This window comes from Aquarana catesbeiana, linkage group LG03 (genome assembly GCF_042186555.1).
Source record: "Aquarana catesbeiana isolate 2022-GZ linkage group LG03, ASM4218655v1, whole genome shotgun sequence".
Lineage (NCBI taxonomy): Eukaryota > Metazoa > Chordata > Amphibia > Anura > Ranidae > Aquarana > Aquarana catesbeiana.
Genome location: NC_133326.1, coordinates 311,570,665 through 311,592,095, shown reverse-complemented (window position 1 = coordinate 311,592,095; position 21,431 = coordinate 311,570,665). Strand labels below are relative to the sequence as shown.

At 43.4% G+C, this 21,431-nt stretch overlaps 1 protein-coding gene across 2 annotated transcripts in view; it reads right to left on the bottom strand.

Moving 5' to 3' along the window:
- The window catches only part of APPL2 (adaptor protein, phosphotyrosine interacting with PH domain and leucine zipper 2), a 151,111-nt gene that overhangs the window by 102,633 nt on the left and 27,047 nt on the right, over positions 1–21,431 (bottom strand). Inside the window, exon 2 of one of the 2 annotated variants that reach the window (XM_073620281.1) lies at positions 6,792–6,890. In XM_073620281.1, the coding sequence (XP_073476382.1) occupies positions 6,792–6,890 (99 nt within the window). Of the gene's footprint in view, positions 1–6,791; positions 6,914–21,431 lie in introns of both variants that reach the window. The other variant, XM_073620282.1, reaches the window with a different exon arrangement.

Below are 21,431 nucleotides of genomic sequence, written 5' to 3'. Positions count from 1 at the left end.
TTTTTCAAACGCATTTTTTGGGGAAAAAACACACTTTTTTACATTTTAATGCACTAAAACACACTATATTGCCCAAATGTTTGATGAAATAAAAAAGATGATCTTAGGCCGAGTACATGGATACCAAACATGACATGCTTTACAATTGCGCACAAACGTGCAGTGACAACAAAATAAATACATTTTTAAAAGCCTTTAAAAGCCTTTACAGGTTACCACTTTAGATTTACAGAGGAGGTCTACTGCTAAAATTACTGCCCTCGATCTGACCGTCGCGGTGATACCTCACATGCATGGTGCAATTGCTGTTTACATTTGATGCCAGACCGACGCTTGCGTTCGCCTTAGCGCGAGAGCAGGGGGGACAGGGGTGCTTTTTTTTTTTTTTTTTTTTTTTCTTTATTATTTTTTTGCTTTTTTATCTTATTTTAAAACTGTTCCTTTCATTTTTTTTTTTTTTTTTAATCATTTTTATTGTTATCTCAGGGAATGTAAATATCCCCTATGATAGCAATAGGTAGTGACAGGTACTCTTTTTTGAAAAAATTGGGGTCTATTAGACCCTAGATTTCTCCTCTGCCCTCAAAGCATCTGACCACACCAAGATAGGTATGATAAAATGCTTTCCCAATTTCCCAATGGCGCTATTTACATCCGGCGAAATCTAAGTCATAAAATGCTCGTAGCTTCCGGTTTCTTAGGCCATAGAGATGTTTGGAGCCACTCTGGTCTCTGATCAGCTCTATGGTCAGCTGGCTGAATCACCGGCTGCATTCTCAGGTTCCCTGTTGAGACAGGAGAGCCAGAGAAAAACACGGAAGACGGTGGGGGGGGGGGCATTCTCTCCCACTGCTTGTAAAAGCAGTCTAGAGGCTAATTAGCCGCTAGGATTGCTTCTACATGAAAGCCGACCGCTGGCTGAAAAGAATGATACCAAGATGATACCTAAACCTGCAAGCATCATTCTGGTATAACCACTCAAAGTCGTGAATGCTGTACCTGAAGACAAAAAAATGGTTAACAATAAAGCACAGTAAACGGTAAAGTATAAATAATTACATACCTGAAAAACAAACATGATAAAACATAATAACAATAAAACATTGCAGAATAGAATACAGTAAAAAAGAGCAGAACAATAGAGAGAGAATAAAGAGAGAGAGAACAATAAAACGACAACTATTATTTTTTATTTTATATTTTTGTTTGTGTTTTTTTTTTTTTTTTTTTTTTTTTTACACTTTTTTTGTAACTGTAACTTTTATAACTGTAACCGGTTCCAGGTTCGGGTCTCTCAAAATGCGATGGCATCTTGGGAGACCCTGTGAAAGTGTGCCTAGTCTGTGGAATGCTGTACCCTACGCTAATACTCAGCTAGTGAATGGTAGCGTTCAAAACATTCACCAATGCAAAGACCAGGATTGTCAGGACAGGAGGGACAATAATAGCGGGTGTCACGCCTATATCCGCGCTTGCTGCAGACACAACATCTTTTTTGGGGGGGTTCGTTGGGTAGGGGTACTCGGGAGGACATAAAAATGCCTCTCATGCAGCCGACTGCATTTGGTTGGGGATGTGAATGGGGGAAGTACGGGCGCTGCAGAAGTGGTGGGTTCCCAATTAGGATTGGCGAATGCACCAGGAAGGGCACTATGGGCATGACGGGCCTGTGTTTGTCTTCTTGGTGGCAGCGGGACACTATTTGTGCTTGCCACCTCACCAGCTTGAACTGCACTTATGGGACTCGCCACGTCACCAAGTGTTACTGCAGTGCTGGTTTGACTACGACCGGGGTGTACTAGGCCGCTGGCGCTTGCCAGTTCACCAAAACGCTACCAAAAAAACTGTAAACGATCGCAGGGATCAGGCCTGACTCTGCGAACGCTGCAGTTATGCATTTAGTGTTTTGTAAGTGACAGTGATCGATCGATACTGCACTTGGGTGGGCTGGGCTGGGCGGAGGGGCAAAACGCAGGTGCTAGCAGGTATCTGGGCTGATCCCGCTAACACTGCGTTTTTGGGAACCCTAAACTGCTGGGGACGCCAGTATAGATCTGATCGGATCAGATATTGATCAGTTCAGATACTATACCACTAAGGGAGGTGTACAGTGCGTGCGTGGGTGTTAGCGCTACTGGCACTAACCTGACGCTGCCTGGGGCTGGTGCTTGCCAGTTCACCAAAACGCTACAAAAAAAACTGTTAGCGATCGCAGGGATCAGGCCTGACTCTGCGAACGCTGCAGTTATGCGTTTAGTGTTTTGTAAGTGACAGTGATCGATCGATACTGCACTTGGGTGGGCTGGGCTGGGCCGGGCGGAGGGGTAAAACGCAGTTGCTAGCAGGTATCTGGGTTGATCCCGCTAACACTGCGTTTTTGGGAACCCTAAACTGCTGGGGACGCTAGTATAGATCTGATCGGATCAGATATTGATGCGTTCAGATACTATACCACTAAGGGAGGTGTACGGTGCGTGCGTGGGTGTTAGCGCTACTGGCACTAACCTGACGCTGCCTGGGGCTGGTGCTTGCCAGTTCACCAAAACGCTACAAAAAAAACTGTTAGCGATCGCAGGGATCAGGCCTGACTCTGCGAACGCTGCAGTTATGCGTTTAGTGTTTTGTAAGTGACAGTGATCGATCGATACTGCACTTGGGTGGGCTGGGCCGAGCTGGGCGGAGGGGCAAAACGCAGGTGCTAGCAGGTATCTGGGCTGATCCCGCTAACACTGTGTTTTTGGGAACCCTAAACTGCTGGGGACGCTAGTATAGATCTGATCGGATCAGATATTGATCTGTACAGATACTATACCACTAAGGGAGGCGTATGCTGCGTGCGTGGGTGTTAGCGGTACTGGCGCTTATCTGACGCTGCCTGGGGCGACGCATATCACCGCCGGGCGATCAGGGGGCTAAATCTTTATTCGGTAATAAACGGCGGGTGCCCTGACATTATAAAAAATAAACAAACTAACCAGCGTCACCCGTAACGGTTATACAGTGATCAGTGGTGAAAGGGTTAACTAGGGGGCAATCAAGGGGTTAAAACATTTATTAGATAGTATATGGGGGTCCCTGTCGCTATAAAACTTTGACGGCGAACCTAAATATTTACGTCCCTAACTAGCATCACCAGCGACACTAATACAGCGATCAGAAAAATGATCGCTTAGCGACACTGGTGACAGGGGGTGATCAAGGGGTTAAAACTTTATTAGGGGGGGTTAGGGGGGTACCCTAGACCTACAGGGGGCCTAACACTCACTGCCCTGACACTGTAACTGTCACAAACTGACACCAATACAGTAATCAGAAAAAAAAAAAAAAAAAAAAAAAAACCTGCTTGGTGTCAGTTTGTGACGGGGGGGGGGGGGGGGGTGATTGGGGGGGATCGGGGGGCGAATCGGGGTGTTTAGTGTGCCTGGCATGTTCTACTGTGTGTGTGTGTGTTGTGCACTTACATTGCAGTCTTCTCTCCTCGGCCCGGAACGGAAAATACCGAGCCGAGGAGAGATGACATCATTTCCTCTGCCTCTGTGTACAATACAGAGGCAGGGAAATGATCCCATTGGCTGAGAGCGATCGCGAGGGGGGGGCCACGAATGGATGGCCTCCCCCTCACCTCCGATCGCCGGGGGAGATTTGCCGACCGCCGCAGGCACCGGGGGGGGGTCCGATCGGACCCCCCACCCGCGGGCAGGCAAGGACGTACATACACGTCCTTTTGCCTGCCCGTGCCGCTCTGTCGACGTATATAGTCGTGCGGCGGTCGGCAAGTGGTTAAGGAGTTGTAAAGGCAGGTTTTTATCTTAATGCATTCTATGCATTAAGATAAAAAAAACCTTCTGTGTGTAGCAGCTTCCCCAGCACCCCCTAATACTTACCTGAGCCCCATCTCTGTCCAGCGATATCCAGGAGTCCCTCAGTCGTCCAAGACTCTCCCTCCTGATTGGCTGAGACACAGCAACTGTGCCATTGGCTGTCAAAGACAGTTAGCCAATCAGAGGAGAGGGGGCGGGGCTGAACGGCAGCTCCATGTCTGAATGGACACACGGAGCTACAGCTCAGCTGCCCCCACAGCAAGCACTTGACCGGAGGGAATGGCCAGGAGCATTGAAAAGGGACCCGAGAAGAGGAGAATCCAGGCTGCTCTGTGCAAATTCACTGCAATAGAGCAGGTAAGTATAACATGTTTGTAATTTTTTTTAGACAAGGCTATACAATCAGTTTAAGTAGAGAAGAGTTCAAACGTCACATTTGTACTGCTCTCTGCGTTCATGCAAAATAGATTCCCAATATCCGCTGATCCTGGTGACCACCGTAAGGACTGAGAGTGATGGAAATACAACATTTTCAGCAGAACAGAACATGAGGGAAGTCCCTCCAGTGGGGACATTTTATTCTGGTGACAAGGACACTTAAAGAGATTTATTTTCCTTCCTATTGTGTCTACATTACAGGAACTTCAAGATTAGTAATTTAAGTTAATTACCATATTCAAAATGAAAAACAAAAATCTGTTTTTGTAACTGCTTAAAAATGTGTTAGGTGGAGTTCTGCTTTAATTTTTGAAAGTCACTTATATGAGGTCCATTTAAATCTACTAGAGCATCTAATACTACCCTATCCACAGGTTAACAATTCTGCTGTCCCAAGGTGTCTCCATTGTTCCTCCATATAGCGGAGACACCCTAAGACAGGAAGTGTGTTACTGGCAGGATCAGCAATTAAAAATAAAGGAAAAAGAAGCCAAAAAGCAAGAAAAAAAAACAAAACAAACAAATGCAGACACCACATCTAAGGATTGGTAAATTGCAAAATGAAAATTTTTGTTTTTGGGTTTGGACACACTTTAAAGTGTTACTAAAATCTATTTTTTTTTTTTTTTTTTAAATTAAAACAAACATGTTAGTTATACTCGCCTCCTCTGGTGATGCACAGAGCATCCCTGATCCTCCTCTTCTCAGGTCCCCCGCCGGCGATCTTAGCTCCTCCTCTTCTTTGTGTGTCCCCATAGCAAGCTGTTTGCACACAATGTCTGCTCGCTCCCGAACGGTGCATCTTTGGAGCCGCACTTCAAAGACACACCGTGGGACTTAGCCCCACCCCCCAACTTCCTCCTCACTGCATTTGATTGGCTATTTCAGTCAAGCAGAAGAGAGGGTAGAAGAGATGCAGCCTTCCACAGCACTGGATCTCTTCCCATTCAGACAGGGAAGGGGGAGGACAGAGAAATATAAAATATTTTCTACCCTAATACAAGGAAAGCATTAAAAAAACTCTCTCCATCTATCTATCTATCTATCTATCTATCTATCTATCTATCTATCTATCTAATCTATCTACACACATATTTAGCTTTAGAATCAATTTAAAGTAAAAAGGTTAGATTTGTAGTAAACCGCATCCAAAAAAAATTGGGCCCCCAGGCAGTTTAAGTCATAATGTGCTAGTATGCATGGCATACTAGCACATTATGACAGATTTACCTGAAAACGAAGCCCTTCAGCAGCACACGGTCGCTGCCGAAGGTGCTTCCATCTTCACCTGGACTTGTTTGCGGGCTTTGGCAATATGAATGGCTGAGCCAGCAATGATGTCACTCCCGCGCATGCGCACAGGAGTCACTGTTTACGCAACGGCTCAGAGGGAACAACATGGGGGTGTCATTCCTTCAAAGCGCATGCGCTGGTGACATCCCTGGCTGCAACTAAAGTAAATATCTCCTAAACAGTGCACGTTTAGGAGATATTTACTGTACATATAGGTAAGCCTTATTATAGGTTTATCTATAGGTAAACATCATACCTGGGAGTTTACTCCCACTTTAAGAAAGGCATTAGGAGGCATTTAAGGTTTAGGATGGATAGGTTTGAGGTTCACTTTTTTCCAGCGTCTAAAAAGCCACACTGAACACTACCACCACTGGGTCCTATATGTGGAAATGTAATTTTTTTTTCACAACGGTTGTGGGCTTTTTATAAGCTATGCTTAATGGGTTTTCTGCTTAGCAGAGTGATTTTTCTGAAACCGAATTGGGAGTATGTTATGTAGATACTTTAGCTTGTGCTAGCAGAGATTATATGGTATAAACATCTTGTATTTGAATTACATAAACTGTACATGTTATATTTTTCTAGCTTCTGAGAGATTATTGTTATACTTGACATTTCCTGTGGTGATTTACCTCATCTGATTATGGCTGTCAGTTTAGAATTACTCAGCTAATTTTTTTTCTCTTCCAAATAGTTTCTAATAAATATTTTTCAAATGTGTATATATCTTAAATCAGAGCTATACTTTCTGCAACACTGGCTCGTCTCCCTATAGCTAAAAGACTGAAAATCAACATATAAGCATACCACCCCCATTTGTAGTAAGCATTTGAAAGGTGCTTTGGGGGGGGGAGGGGCAGGCGGGGGTGCGCATTAAAAAAAAAAAAAAAAAAAAAAAAAAGGGTGTCTGCCTTTATAAAACATCAGTTCAGATGTCCTATTGATCAGTTATTTTCGAATGTCACCAGCCAGAACCAGGTTGAATAACAAGCATGTCTGCAAGTTAGAAGCACTTTGCCATTGTCTTTAAAAGTAGTCCTAAAAACTTTAATTCTAATTTTTTTTTTTTTTTTTAGAAATGTATTTTTTATTATTTTACATTAATTCACATTTGAATACCACATCAGATGACCAAATTATAAGTTTGGGAACTTTATAGTCACCCGTAAATCATTCAGTAGCCAGAGATTACAACCCTTTATATTGCTTAGCTCCTTGTTCTGCACATTGGCCTACCTGTGCCCCATAGACTCGTTGCATTGTTTGAAGCAGCTGATTTGTATAGTCGGTTAGTGTTCCGGCATCTTCCTCAAATACGCTCAGTAGGGATCTCGTCTACAGTAGGAAAACACAAAACACTGATGAATATAAAATTTACTCAAACTCCAGGAAATATCTTTGCTTAGTTACATTGGTCCTGCTTGGCACAATGTAAGAAAACATATCGCATGCCTGAAGGACCACCACAATATTCACAATATTGATTTTTTTTTTCTAATTAACACAAGGCACTCCATGAATGGACGCTGTGGAGATTGTGATTTCACCGCCCCTTCTCTATACCTCATCTAATAAAGAACGCATTGTATTCACTGAAAAAATACAAAATGCATATGCATATTTGGTGGTCTTGTCCAATAGTACAGATATTCTGGAAAGAAATATTTACATACGTCTCCAAACTGTCTATTTATTGTTTGTACTCTTAACAAATTTCTTAACCCTGAACAACATTGTATTTGTCATTATACATCTGTATTATATATTTTACTGTACTAAATAAAATATTTTTGACAAGAAAAAATACAAAATGCTCTATGAATGGCAGCCATGCGAAAGAATGCTCCCCTGTGGTCAGTGCGCAGAGAGGAAGCTGCTTGCACAGAACCCGGAAGATTAATGTTATCAATGTAGTAGCGCTGACTAAAAAAGTGGCTACTACAGTGATTTGCAGATTCAGTAGAGGAATATCAGTTATGAGATATGCAAATCTTGTTTCAATGTAGTATGCAATAAAGATAAATTAATCATAAATCAAAAACAGCAATTGAGTGTCATGTAATGATTCCCAACACATTTTACATGTGAACAACCAAAAGAAAACTGGTATGGAGCTGTAGCTCCCTGTCCATCTAGATCAGTGGTTCTCAACTCCAGTCCTCAGGACCCACCAACAGGCCAGGTTTGCAAGATAGCTGAAATACATCACAGGTGATATCACTTGCTGCTCAGTGATTGCAGTATTCTAGTCTGCAACTCCCCAAGGTAATACTTAAAATCTGGCCTGTTGGTGGGTCCTGAGGACTGGAGTTGAGAACCACTGATCTAGATTATCTCCAGTGTGAGATTTTAGGTGGAAGTACACATGCTGTTAGATTTGTACTCTAGCACAGAACTCTGTTTAGATATGTTAAACCTTAGAGCACTTAAGAGATGCTACAATATGCCATCTTCATAAGGATGGTTTCACTGTTTAGTGGCTACAGTATGATATTGTGTTTCTTCTATACACTATCATATCTACTATACACACAATTTTTAAGTTACAAGTGTACGTGGCTTTTATAAAAAGTAGCATCTTTTACTGAAATTGATTTAGTGTAGCAATACATTGTTTTATTTATTTTTATATATAACCTTTTGCTTGTCGTGTGGTAACACTCCAGACGGAAGCATGCATTTAGCTACATTTGTGCAATAATATAAACACTTTGCAATTAAACACTTGTGTCAGACATCTGTGCACTTCAGAGATTTTTTGTATGTTTCCATGAAGATATATTGATTGTTCAGGGGCTGCATTATATTATTGTGTTCTTTATACACATTATCATGTTATATGTTTTCATGCTATAGGTATACTTGCTCTTAACAACGGCAATATTTTTCACTGCGGTTATTAGCAATGTCACATGTGCAGGCTGACAGCGCTATCAAAATAAAGTCCCAAAGGGTCTTCTCTCCCACTTTTTTGAGGTTGCAGTAGGTTCATATTTTATGGGTTTTATGTAGCATATTACTTTTAATACCCTCCCAGACATAATCCCCCCATCTAAAGCTTAGTACACCTGGGACAAACATTGGGCAGCATTGGTCAGTTCAATAGAAATGGGCCAACATTCAAGTGTACGGCAACAGGTCCGACAGAAGGGGCATAACCAAAAAAGGTCTGTCAATGGGCTCCCAATTATGCCTGGGAGGCAATTTTCCCAATGGCTGTGAGCGCTGACCGGAGTGTTCCGGCAGCAGGGGAGGTTGGGGTGCATCCCCCTGTCCGAACGCAATAGCTCAGCAGGGGGATCACTGTACTAACATTGCATAGTTAGCAGAGTGGCTCCTGCTGAGCCCTTTAGTTTTTTTTCCTTCAGCCCGCTGGGTTGAATGTAAATCTACTAGTGTGTACCAGGCATAAGACTTCAGGTTTTTGTTAAGCCTTGAACCAGAAAGGAAGAGGGGTGGGGCCTCCTTGTCCTACTATGTACTCCAAGAAAAAGAATTTTACAGGTAAACCAAAAATCCCATTTTCTTTAGTGTACATCCCAGGGCAAAGGGTATCTTTATAATCGATACGGATTATGATAGGGATGTCCTAAAGCACCAAATATGAGTGGAGGGCAACAAGTCAAAAGGCCCCAAACATCTAAACCAAAACAGGTTAGAACCTCACGTACCGGCCTGCAAAACTTGCCGACCAAAGGAAGCATCCTCTGCGGAAAAAAAAACTTTGTGAAACTGCTACCTAATCTTTGGGTCACATTTTTACAAAGTCGAGGTACTGATGTCTGATGTTGAATAGCCCAGGAAGCAACAACACTCCTGGTAGAATGTTTTGTCAGTGAACACAGTGGAACTCTTCCTGTTCAGAACATAAACTCAAGAAAAAAGAGCTATTGGATCCATTAAGAAATGGTAGATTTGGAAGTGACCCTTCCGGGAACACATAGAGGGTATTTGATTTACAGCGCATTAGTTGATTTCAGGTAACACCTGTTAATACAAACCACGTCCAAGGTATAAAGAGCTGAAGTAATGGCAAACAGAAAAAAAAAATCTTCTGAGTCAGGACTAAAAGGAATATCCTGGATGGATTTAAACAGATTTCTGCGATACAGAAAGTACCAAGGTGAGGTCACCAAGGAACGTGAAGCAATCAGTCTCTAAAAAAGAACCACCAAGGCCAAAATCTGACCATAAATAGTGCTTAAGGCCAGTCCCAACGCGGTGCCGCTCACACATACACTCCCACAGATGGATAGGGAGGAGTGTGTGAGACGCATATGTCCACCCATAAGACCAGAAGAATCTACAGAACAGCCACCATGATGCAAAAACACTCATAAAAAGGTCAATGCATACTGTATATTCCAATAAGCTTTGTATATATAAACCATTAACAATTGCCACACTAACATTTCCACAGATTGCCACTACCATTGTAAGCTATGCAGCTGCTTTACATAAATCTAAGATATACTATGTTAATACAAATCTAATTTGTGTCTGTTTAATGATAACAGTGTTTGCACCCCAAAAACCAACGGTCCTGAAGAGACTACAAGTTAAGCAAAATGTGTTGACCATTCAGAACTCGACAGTATTTGGAAGACAAGTACAAGTGACAGACCATTGGAGCCATACTGTGCTCCAATAAATAAACCGTGATGTTGACACTCAGGATAAGGCTTGAAACTTCTGTTCGGAAAAAGTGATAAGAGGGGCCGCTTACCGAATAAGATGGATCTCAGATTATAGAGATCAAACTCGCTCAGCCAGGAATCAATCAGCTTGTGAATACTCCTAGAGGGACTCCTCCAATGTATGTATCCCTTCCGATACAGCATGCTCCTATATTCATATGATATTCCTCACGAATGCGATGGCAACTCTTTCTTAATAATCTCCAGCATTGGGATGTATCACAAGATAAAAATAAGAAGAGGCTTCATGGTGTAGTATTCCCATTTTAAAAGATTTATTAAAAGCTTCACAGGCACTGACATTCAAAGACAATGAAACGATATTATTCAAACAGCCGTGGCTCAAGCCAGCCAGCTTGTGCGTGGTGACGTCAAGAACTAGTGCTCCGCCCAACGCATTTCCCCGTACAAGGCATCGTCTGGGAGGCCTCCGCTCCCTTGACACAAAAGATATTGGAGGAAGGTGCCCCTGAAGTAATGGAAATATATCATATTAAACGTGGAGCACCCTCACCCCTAGGGGATACATTACATGGGGCTGAATATAAGTTCCTCCCTATCTGACAAAGGTATATCATCCTCTAAAATCTCCACCTCACTGCCATCGCGTAGACATGGCCTGCTGAGAAGTGTAAAAAAGACCCTTGGTGGGCTTTGGCCCCAATTTTCTGGGTTGGATTGCTTCTTTATATGACCACCCACAGGCATACCTAAAGTACTCTGGATTTAGATCAGAACGGTTCCCTATAATGCATGGTACTTGACAGGGCTAACCACTATATACATAAATCTTTGCCCTTGTAATTGAACCCCTTGCGCTCTTGGTTCGAAACTAACCCAGACATTAAGGGTCTAGAAATTGCCTCGACTCACCATAAGCTGTGTTTAATTACGGATGACACTTTACTGTTTGTCACTTTCCCACGTAAAACTCTCCCAATTTTTTTTAAACTACAGAATAATTTTGCTTCGGATTATATATTAGAGTTCAACCCGTCCAAATCCAAAGCACTTTAAAGCTGCTCAACTGGCCCAGATTACACTATCACGCTACATCCAAAACGCCGCTATGGGTTGCCCTTGAGGCGCCTGATCTCTATCCGATATCGGTAACTAATATGCTTACGTACAGATCGTGGGCCTATAACCAACCCAGTAACAAAACATTCGCTTATACTTTGGGACAAACTCCGCTGTTCATTTAAGCTCATGTCCCCTCACAGTCCACTCCTTTCTTTTCTAAACCATTCAGCTTTCTATCCACCCTATTCTAGTCCAGCCTCATTTTGACTTTGGTAAGACCTTGGCTTGACCCGTATATATGTGACTTAGTGACAAATAGTGACTTGAAAACATTCGCAGCATTACGAGAATAGGTCCAGATTCCGCTTAGGGAATATTTTCATTATCTTCAGATTGCTCACTTTTTTTTAGGTCTATCATATGAACACACTCTTCTCTCACTAGCCAGTCCCTTTATGAATGTTTATGTAACTCTGATCTACATGCCCCTGGTATTATATCACGTCTACATAGCCATCTCACGTCCCCTTCATCTAAATTGCCATCCTATACAGCGCAGGGGTCCAGAGACCTTGAGATTGATCTAGGATTGGAGGATTGGGATGCCATCTGGGCCACCACAAAATATTTTAGCCCTTGAAACAAAAATTATAAAAAGGTCCTTATGCGCTGGTATTTGGTCCCAGTAAGGATTGCCACATTTTTGCCTGGTTACTTCCCGTTGTGTCTCCGTGAGTGTGATCAAGAAGGTACTCACTTACATATTTGGTGGGAGTGCCCCATCATGCAGCGATTTTGGACTAAAATTTGCCAAATGGCCTCCACTCTGGTTAACATCACGCTTGATCCTGACCCATCATTTGCATTGCTGAATCACAATAGACTGTACTAAAGCTCAGTTCCGCCTCATATTGCAACTCATGACGGCGGCTAAACAAACCATAGCGCGTGCCTGGAAGTCCCCTTCTCTATGCACCATTGAAACTAAACATGGGGTCACCCAGGCTATGATCCATAGCAAAATCAAAGCAACTATTCAGGATAAAATTCCTAAACACCTCAAAATCTGGAAACCATGGGTGGACCATTTTCTTCCCCCAGGCTTTGAGTAGTCCCTCCTGGTACCCTGAGACAAGATCCTTCACGACTACCGTATCCAGGGCCTTGGGCTGGCCCAGAGCAGTCAACCTCTCTTTTCTCCTTGCTTCTTTTCTCCACCCTCTTTACTCTTTTTTTTCCCGATCTTTATCTTCCCTCTTCTTCAAACATTAAAAGGAATGCGATTCTTTTTTTTGCGGTTCCCCCTCTATACACTTTCTACCAGTTTTGTATACTTTGGTAATAGTTCCAATATTGGTTCCACCGTTTGATCCAATATTTTTGGAAGGTCTTGCTCCTTCTCTTTATCATACATGATGCATAATTATTGTGCCCTTAGAACTGATATATTGTTGAGCTTTGTAACTGCATGTATGCATTTTGTTCCCTCGAGACTGAAATCAAAACAGCAGTCCACGTCAGCCAACAGGGCACTGTGTCACTAAGCACCAGCGCACAGGTTACCCCACAGGAGAGATGACCTTTTCAGAGTCACAGTCAGGTTGAAAAAAGACAAGTCCATCTAGTTCAACCAATTAAAAAAAAAAAAAAATACCGTCCTGATCCCCGAGAGGCAATCGGATATTCCCTGGATCAACGTTACCTATAAATATTAGTACCCAGTTATATTATGTACATTTAGGAAAGAATCCAGGCCTTTTTTAAAGCAATCTACTGAGCTGGCCCAAACCACCTCTGGATGGCGTCTATTCCACATTTTCACAGCTCTTACTGTAAAGATACCTTACTGTATTTGGAGATAAAATCTCTTTTCCTCTAGACATAAAGAGTGCCCCCTTGTCCTCTGTAAAGACCTTAAAGTAAATAACTCAACACCAAGTTCACTATACGGACCCATTATGTATTTATACGTTGATCATACCCCCTCTTAACCTCATCTCGAGAGTGTAAATTCAGTTCCTCTAATCTAGCCTCATAGCTGAGCTCCTCCATGCCTCTTATCAGTTTGATTGCCTTTCTCTGCACTTTTTCCAGTTCCCCTGATATCCTTTTTGAGAACTGGTGCCCAAAACTGAACTGCATATTCCAGATCATGTCTTACTAATGATTTGTACAGGGGTAAAATGATGTCTCTATCTCTGGAGTCCATACCCCTCTTAATACAAGATAGGACCTTGCTCACTTTGGAAACCACAGCTTGGCATTGCATGCCATTATTAAAGTGATACTAAAGGTTCCTTTTAAAAAAAAAAAAATAACAAACATGTCATACTTACCTCCAGTGTGCAGCTCATTTTGCACAGAGTGGTTCAGAACCTGCTCTTCTGGGGTCCCTCGGCGGCTCTCTCAGCTCCTCCATAGATGCCGAATGTAGGACTCGGCCCCGCCCCCCAGCGGCCACGTCATTGGATTTGATTGACAGCAGCGGGAGTCAATGGCTAAACTGCTATCAATCTATCCAATCAACAGCCGAGAACTCCCTAGCCGAGAGCAGCACCCAGCATTAAACCTCATTTGCCACATAGTCGCCCAATTAAATAGTGCATTGAGGTCGGCCTGTAAGTTGGAGAATTTTCAATCTCGCCAATGCCCCACCACTCCACACACGGAAAACACAGGTGGTGTGGGGCCCCTTTAATACTTGCTGCGACCTATAGTCTCACTATAGGAAGTGTACTTCTGAGGCCTGTAGTCCCACCAAAGGGTTCATGGATGTCGCTGCAACTTGTAGTCCCTCAATAGGGAGCATTCTGTTGCAACCTGTAGTCCCATGTAAACAGGGTGTTCTTCTCTGACCTGTAATACAGAGAGATGGCTCACAGGTTCACATATGGTCGAAGTAGGTCACTGGCAGCATGCCCCACCTCCACTCGTGATCATACAGACCACACTGCTCATGCGTGTGTAGTCTGAGTTGACAGTGAATGAATGCAGGGCTAGTACAAACTCTCCACCCCCTGCTTTTGACCCTCTGAGCCTCCTAGACTGCCCCGAGGCCCCACCACAGTCCTGTAGCACTCGGGAGGGCTGGAAGTCTGTCCCCTTTTCTTCCCGGGGGGGGGGGGGGGGCACAACAGAATAAGGGAGGTGATCAGCAGAAAGTACCCCAGGGCACTCACCAGTCCAGCTGAATGGGACAATTATCCAGCTGGGGATCACTGCCCTGAACCTGCATAGCACCCTACAGGTCTGCATGGCACTATATCATTGCATAGGGTCCAGTGCCGACTGGCAACATTACAGGTCATTCCTGCTTGTCCAGTACCAGTGTCCGGGTACCATTCCTCTGAGCACAGAAGAGCTGTAGGCAATAGATCTGGATAAAGCCAGTCTCCTAGTCCTAGATGGAACTGTTGGAAAGCTAACTAACTATCTTCATGAAGAGATGACACAGACATGACCATCACCTAAGACACTAGTTTAAAAAAAATAATAAAATAAATAAAAAATTTCAAGTTAGAATTACCAGTAACTTGTTTTCCCAATATTCTTTCAGGACAGCACCCAAGAGATCATGGCTCCTCCTCCAACAGAAACACCTCATCATTCCAAGCTTTAACAGGAAGCCTCCACGCAGCTTCCTTCAGCGTCAGTTATATCACAGAAAAAAAAAAAAAAAAAAAAGGGGCGTGTTATTGCTGAAAGACTATTGGAAATTTACTCAAAACGTCTTTCAGGACAGCACTCGAGAGGATAACCGAGACTTACCCCATTTAGGGTGGGCCAACAGCCTGAAGGACTTTCCTTCCGAAAGCCTGGTCCCCAGCCATCAGGAGGTCTACCCTATAATGACGGGCAAAGGTCATCAGACTCGTCCATGTAGCTGCCTTACAGATCTGTTCGGGGGTGGCACCATCTCTTTCTACGCCAAAGCTCTTGTAGAATGAGCCCGAATACCAAATGGACTCTCCTGGCCTGAAAGGGAACAGGCCTCTGTGATAACCATTCTCAACCATCTGGCAATGGTTCCTCTGGTAGCTTGTCTACCATTCTTACTAACAGCATATGAAACAAATAATGCATCTGAACGCCTAAAGTCCTTGGTGGCTTCCAGGTAACTTAAGACTGCTCTTTTAACATCCAAGGTATGGAATTCTTCTTCCTTCTTTCCGGATGGATTAGAGCAAAAAACGTAGGAAGTATCATCTCCTGAGCTCGTTTTGCTATGCTAGGCAGAAGAACTGACCCACTAGCCACTGCACTACACATGCACCAGGGAGAACTCCCACTGGGGGGGGGGGGTTAATACCCATAGGAAAAGACGGCCCTTAGTAAAAAGGAACACAGTCCCTTACCTTGGCCTTGCTGGTGCCTTGGCTTGCCCCCTTATCTGCTGCATCCTCCATTGCAGAGCGTACTGCAGTCGCGTGGCTGAAAGAAGGCCGGTTCCGAGATTCAAAAACACAGCCGCGCCGCCCCGGAACAAGAGGTTAAGAGCACAAGGTGACTCTGCCCTCGCCCCCTGCGCTTTGCGACCGGAAATGACGCTTCTCCCGACCCGGTGTTTCGTCAGTTCGGCGACCTGTCAGAATGTGCAACGGAAGTGACGTTCCATCTCCACCAATATGCTACACCCCACACTCTTCCACAGTAAGGATACAATGAGAAGGGGGAAAGCGGACATCTTGTTACACCCACCAGAGTTTTGCATTTTATACTTTAAACAGTAAACTGAGTTTACAGTGCCTTGCAAAAATATTCACACCCTTGGCATTTTTCATGTTTTGTTGCCTCACAACCTGGAATTAACATGGATTGTTTGAGGATTTGCATCATTTAATTCACAGAACATGTCCACAACTTTGAAGATTTTTTTTTCTTTTATTGTGAAGCAAACACATAGGACAAAATAACAGAAAAAAAATCAATGTGCATAACTATTCACCTCTCCTAAAGTCAACACTTTGTAGAGCCACCTTTTGCGGCTTTCACAGCTCCATGTCGCTTTGGATAAGTCTCTATGAGCTTGCCACATCTTACCACTGGGATTTTCGCCCATTCCTCCTTGCAAAACTGCTCCAGCTCCTTCAAGTTGGATGGTTTGCGCTTGTGAACAGCAATCTTTAAGCCTGACCACAGATTTTCTATTGGATTGAGGTCTCATCAGACCAGAGCACCTTCCTCCATACATTTTGGGAGTCTTCCACGTGCCTTTTCACAAACTCAAAACGTGCCATTTTGTTTTTTGCTGAAAGTAATGGCTTTCTTCTAGCCACTCTGCCATAAAAGCTCAACTCTATGGAGCGTACGGCTTATTGTCGTCCTATATACAAATACTCCAGTCGGTGCTGTGGAACTCTGCAGCTCCTTCAGGGTTACCTTAGGTCTCTGTGCTGCCTCTCTGATTAATGCCCTCCTTGGCTGGTCCGTGAGTTTTGATGTACAGCAGTCTCTTGGCAGGTTTGCTATTGTGCCACGTTCTTTCCATTTGGTTATGATAGATTTTATGGTGCTCCTTGGGATCATTAAAGATTTGGATATTTTTTTTTTTTTTTTTATAACCTAACCCTGACTTGTACTTCAACAACATTGTCCCTTACTTGTTTGGAGAGTTCCTTGGTCTTCATGGCAGTGTTTGGTTAGTGGTGCCTCTTGCTTAGGTGTTGCCGTCTCTGAGGCCTTTCAAAAAGGTGTGTATATGTAATGACAGATCATGTGACACTTAGCCCTCATGCACACAGGCTGTTAAAAAAACGTTATGAAAACGCCAGTATCTTTGCAGTGATTTTTTTTAACTTTTTTCAGCTTTTTTCAGCATTTTTGCAATAGCGGTTTTTAGCGTTTTTCCGCGTTAGCGTTTGAGCATTTTTTTTTTTTTTAATTTTTTTTTTTTTCAATGGATCAAAAACGCTAAAAAACGTTGGTGAATGACGTTTTTGAGCGTTTTTCAGCGTTAGAGCGTTTTTACAGCTGAAAAACGTCTTTCAGAACCCACTGGTCCTGGGTTTTTTTTACAGCTTAAAAACGCCTATGCCACTTGCAGCTCAAAAACGCCTAGGTGGGCATGAAGCCATAGACTAACATAGACAGGCCTTTTTAAGCTGCAAAAAAAGCTCAAAAAAGCAGCTGTAAAAACGTCCGTGTGCATGAGGACTTAAATTGCACACAGGTACTAATTATGTGACTTCTGAAGTTAATTGGTTGCACCAGAGCTTTTTATGGGCTTCCTAACAAAGGGGGTGAATACATACGCACATGCCAATTATCAGTTTTTAATTTCTGAATATATTTTTCCAATTTTACTTCACCGACTTAGACTATTGTGTTCTGATCCATCACATACAATTCATATTAAAAAAAACATTGAACTGGGGGGGCGTGGCTAGCCGGCGGAGACGATGGTCGCATGCTAACATAGCTCCGCAGTATCCTGGGCTTAAACGGGTGTAAACAGCGACACGGAGCCTCGTTTCACAGATCCATACACCGGACCCACAGTGGATACACTCCCGGATGCCTTCCCGCAAACGAAAGGAGCCCATGAAGCCAAGAAAGATGACAGACTTTCTTATACAGCCGCGCCATCTCCCTGTCCAAGATGGCGCCGGCAGACATGCAGGAGAGCCGCGCGGCCTCGGCACACAGCACGGACGGGACGGGAGACAAGGCTCTGGCCGTTCATATGGAAACAGATCACAGGGACAAGGTCAGTACCCTCCACCTCCATCTGCATCTTCCAGCCCTGCAAAAAGTAAGCTGAAAATATCTTCGGCCTGTGCAGAAACAGCAGATATCAGTGGATTTGAATCCTCCCTGGATGACACCAGGGAACTACAGGAGTCCATTATAGACTTCCCTACACAAAATCAGCCGGTACTAGATACCACACTTAAAGACATGCTAGTATCTTTGCGATTAACCTTACATGCCGACATATTGGCAATAACACAGCAATTCAAATCAGAGGTGGCAGCTGTAGACTCAAGGTATCCCACATTGAATCTAAGATGGGCGAATTCGCATCCACCTTTAATGATATGGTGGACGCTCATAACGACAGGGATGAGGAAATCACAGCTATCAAAACAAAAATGGCCAATTTAGAGGACAGATCAAGACGCAATAACGTCAAAATCAGGGGAATCCCTGAATCGGTCAAACCCCCAGAATTAAAGGAATACTTCACAAATCTTATGAGAGCTGTACTTCCAGAAGCACCCCTGGAGAACTTAATCATAGACCGAATACACCGACTCCCAAAACCCAGAAACGTACAAGAACATCTTCCCAGAGATACAATAGTTCGTATCCACTTTTTCCACATCAAGGACCAATTCATGATGACAGTAAGAAGACGAGAAAACCTCCCTCAAGAACTACAAGACCTTTCTTTCTTTGCTGACCTTTCAGCTTTCACCATGCAGCAACGCAGACAGTTAGCAACTATAACGAAACCGCTGAATAATCACCGCATCCAGTACAGATGGCTATATCCGGCCAAGCTCCTGATTACCAAAGAGGGCAAATCACATGTCGTAACAAACGTCAGGGAGGGAATTCGTCTCCTGAGGGACTGGCGAATTTTTGATCCAGATGACAACGGCCAGGATATGCCACACTCACTTTCATCCACCAGAGCCAGCTCAGACGCAGAAACAGGCTGAAGTATACGGTTGAAAAATGCCACTTAGCTAACTCCTTGCTTTACCCCCCCGAGTTATAGCGGAATTGCATCCGCACGGATCCCTTTCAGGATCGATAATTTTTTTACTACTTTTCGTTTGTACCCCCTTTCTCTCTCCTCCCCTCCCTATTTTCCTTTTTGTCTACAGGAACAGAAATACGGTCATACTAATCCATCCTACTCAAACATTGGAGACTTTTGATCCACAATTTCCAGCGCATCGGAAGCCAATATCATCAGGTGGCCAAGCTATCCCTCTACACTTTCTCCTAACTAAGGTATGAGTTATACAACTAAAAATATGTCTTTCAAACTATCTTCACTAAATGTGAAAGGTCTGAACAGCCCCTACAAACGTCAAATGGCCTGGAAGGAAGAGTCTAGACTAAAAAGTGACATCATTTGTTTCCAGGAGACTCACTTTTCAGCGGACAAACCTCCGGTCTTTAGAAACCGTAAATTCCCTCATCTATATACAACAAATGGCCCAAAGAAAAAAGGAGGGGTAGCAATTGCAATTCAAGACTCTATCCCATTCTCAGAAATCACAACCCACCTGGATAACTCTGGCAGGTACATCATACTGGTATGCGAGATCTTTGCAGTCAAATATACCTTAGCTAATATATACCTACCAAACAACAACCAACTCCGATTCTTAAACAAAATATGGAAAAAAGGTAGAATCTCTGAAACAGGGACATGTTATCCTATGCGGGGACTTCAACGCGATTGCAGATAAGCATATGGACTGCAAAAAAACATTGAACTAAAGGCTGCAATGTAACAAAATAGGTAAAAAGCCAAGGGGGGTGAATACTTTTGCAAGGCACTGTATATAGTGAAATACAGTACTTAGAACTCCTTGTGACTGTTTAGATGTTGAATTTTAAAAGCAGCGATGTTCTGTCCGATTAGAAAACCTATGAGATCAGCGGGCTTGCCGCTGCTTTTAAAATTCAACATCTAAACAGTCAGAGTTCTAAGTACTGTATTTAACTATATAAACTCAGTTTACAGTTAAAAATAAGTGTAAGATGCAATACTCTGGTGGGTGTAACAAGATGTCCGCTTTCCCCCTTCTCAGTGTATCCTTACTGTAGAGGAGTGCGAGGTGTAGCAATATAGCAGCGACGGAACTCCACTTCCGTTACACATTCTGATGGGTCGCCTAATCTGATGAAAAACCGGAAGTGCTGCCTCTTCCTGTACATTGCACTGGACGTGGCTGAGGGCTCCCCTCAGCCATCAGAACAATGGTGGCTGCTCGGCTTTGTACCACTGCGGTCCCGAGATGCGGGCGGCCAACAGGCAACCACCCCATCTTAAGCAAAAAAAAGGGCAGCACCTCCAGGCAGTACAGGCTCTCCCCGAGCACGGAAGGGGGAGAGGGAACCCACTGGACCATCCAGCAAGAGGCAAGTAGGAGGATCACTCTCCTAAAAAGAAAAAAAACTCCTGTTGAGCCTTGACATCAATAAGGCCTTTGATAGTGTACTCTGGCCTTACCTGTTCTCGGTCCTACAACAGATGGGCTTTAGGGACAAATTTCAAAAAGGCGTGTACAGGCCCTCTACTACCATCCTAGAACAAGAGTTGAATTACCGGGATGCAATTCGGACTTCTTCACACTGGGCAGAAGCACCCGTTAGGGATGCCCCCTATCTCCCTTATTATTCGCCCTAGCACTAGAACCCCTTGCAATCACCATTAAACAACACCCAGACATATCCGGTTATCCCCTGGAATCTTCCCACTTTAAACTCTGCATGTATGCAGACGATGACATGCTCTTTTTGACCCAACCCCAAATCTCCCTTCACAACTTATTCACCACATTAAATAAATTTGCCTCTATCTCTGGGCTTATGACAAACATATCCAAATCCACAGTACATCCCATTCATTTACCCTCTGCCCAGTGTGAGACACTCCGAGGATCCTTCCCATTCCTATGGTCAAATGACAAAATTCCGTATCTTGGCATCTACATCACACCACAATTCTCGTCTATTTTTGCTGATAACTATCCAGCATGTGTGCCCCGACTCCAGAGTCTGCTTAAAAGTTGGAGCTCATCTCATATATCATTCTTGGGGAGAGTCATGGCAGTCAAATTGACCCTGCTACTGAAACTTATACCTATTCAGATCCCTCCCTATCACTATCCCTAAATCTTTTATTGACAAACTACAACAGGATATTAACCAATTGACAACTGGGCACTTAAACCCCCCTCGTGACCAGACCAATTTTCAGTTTTCGGTGCTCTCACACTTTGAATGACAAATTACTCAGTCATGTAATACTGTACCCAAATGGATTTTTTGTCCTTTTTTTCATACAAATAGCTTTCTTTTGGTGGTATTTGATCACCTCTGGGTTTTTTATTTTTTGCGCTATAAAATGAAAAAAGACCGAAAATTTTGAAAAAAAAAAAAAAGCATTTTTCTTAGCTTCTGTGATAAAATT